General features: G+C 39.2%; 1 protein-coding gene across 1 annotated transcript; it reads right to left on the bottom strand.

Moving 5' to 3' along the window:
• Positions 1-6728: 6728 nt before the first annotated feature.
• Positions 6729-7963, bottom strand: LOC106080842 (antigen 5 like allergen Cul n 1). Its single transcript, XM_013242431.2, has 3 exons — positions 7591-7963; positions 7119-7513; positions 6729-7052 (listed from the first exon to the last, which is right to left on the bottom strand). The coding sequence occupies exons 1-3, from the start codon at positions 7711-7713 to the stop codon at positions 6797-6799; spliced, it is 774 nt and encodes a 257-aa protein (XP_013097885.2). The 5' UTR covers positions 7714-7963; the 3' UTR covers positions 6729-6796.
• Between the last annotated feature and the right edge of the window lie 605 nt (positions 7964-8568).

Genomic DNA, 8568 nt, shown 5'->3' with positions numbered 1-8568 from the left:
CACATCAACTCAGCTTGTATGATGTAGTCTTTGTTTTATGTTGTTGTTTGACTTTTGTTTGTGTTCTGGTGAAGAATAGAGTCCATCGAATGAACTCAATGCTACGCTTTAAGGCCAAAATGGATAGACCTGAATTCGGGCGATCGCTTTATCCAAACTTAGCACGGTTGTTCTTTGAAACCAGGGTAAAAATACGACTTGTATGAACCTAAGATTTCTTACCGGGAGATCGGTTTAAAGCCTCTATTTCAAGATATAGACCATCTTTGAATAAAAATAGACCTAAATTTGAGCGATTTAATATGGTCAGATATATGAAATCCGAAAAGATGTGGAAATAAGTCTATCATATACAGACACAAAGTGGCGTGGCTAGACAAAAACAAGTAAAAGCGTGCTAAGTTCGGCCGGGCCGAATCTTATAAACCCTACACCATGGATCGCATTTGTCGAGTTCTTTTCCCGGCATCTCTTCTTAGGCAAAACAGGATATAAGAAAAGATTTGCTCTGCTATTAGAGCTATATCAAGATATGGTTCGGTTTGGACTACAATTAAATTATATGTTGGAGACCTGTGTAAAATGTCAGCCAATTCGAATAAGAATTGCGCCCTTTGGAGGCTCAAGAAGTAAAATAAAGAGAACGATTTATATGGGAGCTGTATCGGGCTATAGACCGATTCAGACCATAATATATACATAGACCATATATATACATAATATATTCAGACCATAATATATATATTGATGGTCATGAGAGAATCCGTCGTACAAAATTTCAGGCAAATCGGATATTAATTGCGACCTCTAGAGGCTCAAGAAGCCAATATCCCAGGTTGGTTTATATGGCTGCTATATCGGGTTATGAACCGATTTGAACCTTATTTGACACAGTTATTGAAAGTAAGAATAAAATACATCATGCGAAATTTCAGCCAAATCGGATAAGAATTTCGCACTCTAGAGGCTCAAGAAGTCAAGACCCAAGATCGGTTTATATGGCAGCTATATCAAAACATGGACCGATATGGCCCCTTTACAATACCAACCGACCTACACTAATAATAAGTATTTGTGCAAAATTTCAAGCGGCTAGCTTTACTCCTTCGGAAGTTAGCGTGCTTTCGACAGACAGACGGACGGACGGAAAAACGGACGGACGGACAGACGGACGGACATGGCTAGATCGACATAAAATGTTGCGACGATCAAGAATATATATACTTTGTGGGGTCTCAGACGAATATTTCGAGTAGTTACAAACAGAATGACGAAATTAGTATACCCCCCATCCTATGGTGGAGGGTATAAAAATATCAAGAAAAATAGAAAACGGGTTTTTTATCTTTCCATAAAATTATATTAATTAAATTCAATGCAAAAACAGTTATTATGAAAAATGTTACGCAATCTCACGTTATATTTTGCTGGAAAATCACAACCAGCTATTGTTAGCGAACTCAAACACCTCTAAATGAACAAAATGTTTATGCTTCGAACCACGAACATTTTTTAACTTTGGTACTTATTCTTGAATCGGACAGTACTCATTGAATCGGGCAGTACTCATTGATGAGAGAGGTTTGCCTCTTGTTCCTTAATGTTTGTGGGCAAATTTACAAATTATGAAACAGATAGTTGTGATAGCTTCATTACATTATTTAATTTTTTTTATTTATTGATATATTGTCTACACAACAAGATAATAAACTTATAATTAGAGTGTAGATTTATTGTTATATAATACATCTGACTTAAGTAGGTTTTCAATAAATAAACTAGGTTACAATAAATAAAAAAAAATCAAAAAAAAACTATTTGGTACCTTCTTCCGTGTACCGTTGTATCTTCTTCCGTGCCGGTAAGATAGTTTGTTTTTCATAAGAATGCTAACTTCTAAACGAATAAATACATCCTCTTTAAATTAATTGTTTTTAATGTTAGTAGACCAAGTTACTAATTTGATTACACAGTGAAAAAAGATAATCAATGACATATAAGAAGGCAATCTAAAACAGCTACAGCTTATTGATTCTAGAATAAATTGTCCTTAGCACGGGAGATGTCCTCGGCAAAGAAAGTATTATATTCGAATGAAGCATTATATAATTCGTTTCATAAAATACATTATTTTACAATGTATTTGGAATGTATTCTATAACTAATGTTTTTTAGAGCATTATTATTCTTATACAATAATTTTATGAAAACTCTTATAATTTAACCCCCGAAATACATTAAATAATTTATTATGCTGGGCCGATACGAATCTTCAACCATGGATCGCATTTGTCGAGTTCTTTTACCCGTATATCTGTTTAGGCAAACATATCTTAAAAGGAAAGAACTGCTATGATATTGGAGCTATAATATCAAGTTATCGTCCAATTCGGACCATAATTGAACTGAATGTTGGAGACAATAGTAGAAGTCGTTGCGCTCTGTAGTGACTCAAGAAGTCAAGATCCAAGATCGGTTTGTATGGCAGCAATATCAAAACATGGACCGATATAATCCATTTACAATCCCAACCGACCTGCACTAATAAGAAATATTCGTGCAAAATTTCAAGCGGCTTTACTCCTTCGAAAGTTACCGTGCTTTCGACAGACGAACGGACATGGCTAGATCGACTTAAAATGGCATGACGATCAATAATATATATACTTTATAGGAGGAATATTTCGAGGAGTTACAAACAGAATGACGAAATTAGTATTCCCTTGTGCTATGGTGAAGGGTATAAAAACAACAAAAATTCCGGCGGGAACATAAACAAATCTTTGAGTGATTATTTTCCTTTCACTAATGCAAGCGAAATTTATAAAAAATCTCGTGACCACGACCCATAGTGAAGCGTATATAAAATTCGATCAAGTTGCTTTTATCGTCTTTACACCTAATATATATTTCATGGTTTATTGGAATATCTTATAGTGCAAATATTTGTTTGAATCCTTACGCACGTACAGTTGTTTTGGAGCTTTAAATTCAAGATTCACTCCATTATTAAAAAGCTTAACATCGTGAGACTAAAGTTAATAGCTGATAAACAAAATATTTTATTTTGCATTTGCCTACGAGTATAAATACATATGTGCTTGTATACACAACTGACATTTGTTTATAAATTATACCACACGTTTGAGAAACACTTTAAAAATCAAACTATGAATCAAATAAGCTAAGAATAATTGCTACGGCAGGTTCATGATTTCAAATTGGGCGTAACAAAATATTCATATGAGGCCATAAATAAATACCCGTAATTGGCGTGTTGAGCGTTGCAAAGGAAAAGTGTTAATCGATCTTTTGCAATGCATTAAGCTCTCTAACTTTATCGATCTGATGGTTATCACCCCAATTTGGCTATCCATGAGCACATACATGAGCATTAACGCATTCTGTGGTTTCATAATCAGGCAACCGATAATAGAATTCGGTCTCCGGATCCTCAATGTAGACATTTATACCTGTCTCAATGTAGACATTCATACCCCCAGCTTACAACCATACGTGTAGCAACAGCCACCTAGACCTATGGGTCTCAATATTTACCCATAGAAGACTGAATCATCCTGTTCATGAAGATGCGAAAGTGGGCCCATTTGGCGCACTACTTTTAATCAACAAAACGATTTCGATATCTGACACGTTCAAATAACTAGGAACGATCTTGGAGAGGAAACTGAATTGGAAGAGTCCCATTCAGGAGCGTACTGGGAAGACTCACAGATGTTAGTTACTGTCTAGATGAGCCGTAGGCTCGAAATGGGGCCTGAATCCGAGGAAAATTCACTGCTCTGCAGGAGCATAATCAGACCAATACTTACTAACTTACGCCACATTAGTTTGATGGACTGCGATGGGGAAAAAGTATAACGTAAGGATAATACAACAGGTTCAGAGAACCTATGCTATCTTGGCATAGACGGGGCGAAGAGAACTACGTCCACTGGAGCCTATTCTAGATATCCGACCCATAGACATACATATTAAGTGTGAGTCATTTTGGCTATAAGACTTAAGGTGATGGGAGGATGGATAGCGGATAGAAACAGGTCACACCATTGTGGTATAGTCGAAGCAACGATAGGAAACCTGGAAGGAGTGGAGGAGATCTCAGAACGGATACCTGAGACCACACTTGAGGTCAAGTGCCAAGCACTGCCGGTAACGGCACAGTCTCGGATTGACGGAACTCTGGTATTGCCATCTGGAAGACCATGCTACACAGATGGATGAAAGCTAGAGGGCAGAGTGGGCCTGGAGGTTTACATTGAGAATCCAGGGACTGAGATCTGTTTTAGACTGCCTGACCATAATACGGTACTGCAGACGGAGATACTGGCGATCACAGAATCCGTGAGATGGTGTGGTGCTAACACGAAGAAGTCGAGTGTGAATATCTTTACGGACAGTAAAATGGCCATAAGAGCAATTACAACCAGGACGTTAAAATCACTAATAATCTTGGAATGTAAGAAGGAGATTTAAGCCTTCCATCCGCATCGTTTTGGTGCCGGGCCATAACGGAGTAAGGGGAATGAACTGTCGTCAATAAATTTGGTTAACCTGTAGCCTGTAGTCCATTAGTGAAAAGAAGCAAACATCTCACATATCAATGAGTGATGTCCGATTAAAGTTTAAGCTCAATAATAAGTGACCTCCTTTTAATAGCCGAGTCCAAACGGCATGCCGCAGTGCGACACCTCTTTGAGCAAAAGTCTTTTCGTGGCAAAGTACCTCACTAATGACGCCAATATTAGGAGGGGATAACCACCGCTAAATATTTTTCTCATGTTCTCTCCAGAATTCGAACCTAAGCATTCTGTGTCATAAGCGGGCATGCTATCTTCTGCGCCACGGATGCTTTCCAAAGTATTATTTAGCATATATTCACAACAAATATACCAGCCGACAGACGAAGAAAAGCGGGGCTTTTAACGAAGACACATGATTCGAGTCTTAGGGATAAAGCCGAACCTATTTTATCTTCGCATGCCTATAATTTGCCTAGGGAGGCCACCGTAGCGCAGAGGTTAGCATGTCCGCATATGGCGCTGAACGCCTGGGTTCGAATCCTGGCGAGACCATCGGAAAAAAAATTTCAGCGGTGGTTTTCCCCTCCGAATGCTGGCAACATTTGTGAGATACTATGCCATGTAAAACAACTCTCTAAAGAGGTGTCGCACTGCGGCACGCCATTCGGACTCGGCTATAAAAAGGAGGCCCCTTATCATTGAGCTTAAACTTGAATCGGACTGCACTATGTGAGAATTTTGCCCCTGTTCCTTAGTGAAATGTTCATGAGCAAAATTTGTCTAGGCCATCGGCAAGCCAATACGCTCTTTAAGAGGTTGGAATAATAAGAGGCGCATCGCTCTCATGTTTATTGAGAAGCTTGGTGCGAATGATACCAAAAGTCTCACTGATAAGGAGAGAGGCTAAAGACTTCACGTATAGATTCGAAAACGAAAGGCTGCGGTCACCTGGGGGCATCCCATGCCCTAAAAAACTAAGGCGGACAATAATAATATGGGTCCAAGAACCTTTGCTAGTGCCGCTAAGGACAGCTTGGTGATGATAGTTGTTGACAAACGAGAAGAACAGGGCTGCAAACCTAGGAACAATTCGTGTGGCATAGTTAATGGGCTGTAATCTGTATACTCCGGTGTCCTTGCGGAATTTCCATGTCCTCCCTCAATTTGTGACGATTCAGGCTGGTATCGAGCCGATACAAACTTATTGTCTAATTAATCAATGCTCAATTGAGACGTATAGTTATGCGCTAAAGAAGATTGGCGAGATCTGGCCAGGCGCAGCACTAGATTTTGTCAAGATGTAAGATATTCCTTCTCAACCAATGACACACGCTTGGATACCAAGTATTCCCTTGAATCTTGAATCCATACTTGGTAGACTAAGGGACTATATCCCCAATCTTTTAACCGCCGACTGGGAGATCGGTAGATTGGATGAGGCTGACTGCGATTAGATACATGCAATATTCGTACTAAACTACGGCCGTCTCGCAGACCTTAAGAAGTCTGAAACAGTTGCATCCTACGAATTTAACAAGTTGAAACTGAAGGCGTATAGAAGCGGTGTGGTTTGGGATTTAGGAGACGACTAAGCAGTTGTTGCTGAACACTTGTCTGAGGAACTATCAACCACCTCTCTCAAATCAGGCGGCAAGAAAATGAAAATCCCCCTATTACAATAAAACCAGGAGGGGAAGGCATTAAAACGGGACCCGAAAAGTCCTGTGAGGGTGGGTCATCCAGTTGGATTGGGCTCAGGGTGTGCGTCAGAGGGGCAGGACGGAATTCAATAGGTCCTTCGACAGCAGCAGCTAAAAAAGCACCAAAGGAGGAATCATCCACAATGCAAGTGTCCAGTGTCTTGAGTGCGTTATGACCGGCAGCCTCTGATTTAGCGGATGTTAACATTTGCAAGTTATTGGGCTTTTTAAAGCAATCTGGATGGTTCAATGGTAGACATCGTCTTTCCTTTTGCTGTTCCCATGGTATCACAATGGACGAAAACCTCAAAGTGTATCTGATGACAGACTGCCACCTAAACCTGGCATGACCTAACATTTTTTTTTTGTGGGCGTGGGTGGAAAATTACTCACGCGTTGGTAGTATCAACCACCATGGTACCAACTTGGTATCCCACCGTACTTAGGGCGTTTATTTCTTTTTCCACTAAAACTCATTATGGAATACCTGGATTTAGGTCAAAATATTCTTGGTTCGGCTTTATTTGCTTTTAAGGAATTTCTTTAATGACACTACCACTTATTGACATCAAAGACTTCCGAGGCGGCACATAAGTTAGGATATTTTGCATTCTTGCCTTTCTTACATGAAGTGGCTGCCTTGGCACAGCTTGCATAGATTGGCTTCTTCAACACATTGGTGGTGGCATAATTGCAGGCTAATAGAAAATGCTTCTGTTTTGATCCCGTTGGAGTGTAAGTGGACGCTGCACAACCAACAGCGACATTTCGATCAGCAACCATAACTGTGAAATGACCAATTTCTTTTCTAAAAGAGAAAGAATTTAGTGAAGGGAAATTTGTCAATTTGATGAGTTGCACGATATCAACTTACTTGTTATCATAAGTGACCGGAAATGAGTTTATATTTGACATTTTGCTGTTTTTAACTTCACTATACCATAGATCAACCAGATTCTCCAGCATAGAGTTTGTGTTCACAGTACCACTGTATGACATCCAGGCCAAATTTTGGCCGGAATATTTGAAGGCGTCCGTATTTCGGCAACTGTCATGGCTCATTTTACATTGGCGGACATTAAGTGCTGCTATGTTGGCCAGTTCCTGATTCCACTTCATGGTGGCCATGCGACAAGCTGCCTTGTGATTGGCCACAGTGCCACCGGCTACCAAATTGCGCTTGGCATTGTGACGGTTTACTATGATATTTTGCATAGCAGCCGTTAAGGAGACCATGGCTGCATCCTTGGGGCAAGTGGAGGCAAATTTCTGAAGAAATAAAAATAGAAAAACAGAAAAGTTGTTAGAATTGAGAACATTTCATGGAGATAAAGAAATTGCCCTACACCATTGTGACGGCAAGCTATGTGTGTTGTGCCTTTTGGGCATATGGTTGAGGAACAATAATTCGTGGCCGTTATGTGGCCAATGCACAGTGCTACGAATATGGAAAATCGGAGTGAATTCATTTTGTTTGTTGACAAGATTTTCTATCAATGGAATGCTAATATAATCACAAATATTAGCAAGCAATACTTCTTAATATGAACTACAGTGTATTTATGGCAATGACTAACGAAAGCTTCAATTTAAATATTTTTTTAAATCGCATTTGGCACTTTTGGGATTAGAAAATGTGTTTTTCTCTGGGGGTTTTTTCTAACTGTGCCAATATTTATTCTATTTCATTACGCACGAAATTTTTCCATTGTTTTTGTGTTCTAGTTATGTATATTGGATAAAACGATTAAATTGCCTCTAAACGTAGAAAAATACTTTGGGATAAATAGTAAACTTTAAATCTCACAGCTTTTTGCAAAATGTGAAATTTATACAAATGTTGTCGATACCGGGCACGTGCCGGCTGCTTTAAAAGTTTAAACCGTCAATTGTTTTCCCGAATCAGAAATATAAGTATGTTGACACTCATCGATTGGTATTGTTATTGTTTACAATCAGAAGCACTTTTCAAAGATTGCAGTTCCTGCTCTCAATGTTGAATCTCTCAGTATAATCTCGTCAGCATAGGGTAGCAACATCTGTTGTAATAGACAAATATATAATAGGTGTCGATCTGTCTTTCTTGTGTTTTTTTCGGGATCTTGCTTAGCGCGAACAGGTTAGCTAAGGTTTAAATAGTATTTTGTAACCGGACTCGTTTGGACATTTTCATCCATAGTGATGCCATAGGAACGAGAGAATAATGGTGAATTCCAGCTCCTTTCTTTGAACCATCCACATCCTCTAATTCTGACAAGTCCTCAAAGAAATGAGAACCTAAAGTGGTACTACTTCGCTTGACAGTCCTTTTTTGACATACACAC

The sequence above is a fragment of the Stomoxys calcitrans genome, chromosome 4, assembly GCF_963082655.1.
Source record: "Stomoxys calcitrans chromosome 4, idStoCalc2.1, whole genome shotgun sequence".
NCBI classification, from domain to species: Eukaryota; Metazoa; Arthropoda; class Insecta; order Diptera; family Muscidae; genus Stomoxys; species Stomoxys calcitrans.
This window is presented reverse-complemented; position numbering and strand designations above follow the sequence as displayed.

Bases quoted from the DNA above. Each gene is read 5' to 3' on its own strand.
- LOC106080842 (XM_013242431.2), bottom strand. From the start codon at position 7,713: ATGAATTCACTCCGATTTTCCATATTCGTAGCACTGTGCATTGGCCAC. The intron at 7,514-7,590 runs GTAGGGCAATTT...TTATTTCTTCAG, and splicing joins TAGCTTGCCGTCACAATGGT to AAATTTGCCTCCACTTGCCC. The intron at 7,053-7,118 runs GTAAGTTGATAT...TTTCTCTTTTAG, and splicing joins CCGGTCACTTATGATAACAA to AAAAGAAATTGGTCATTTCA.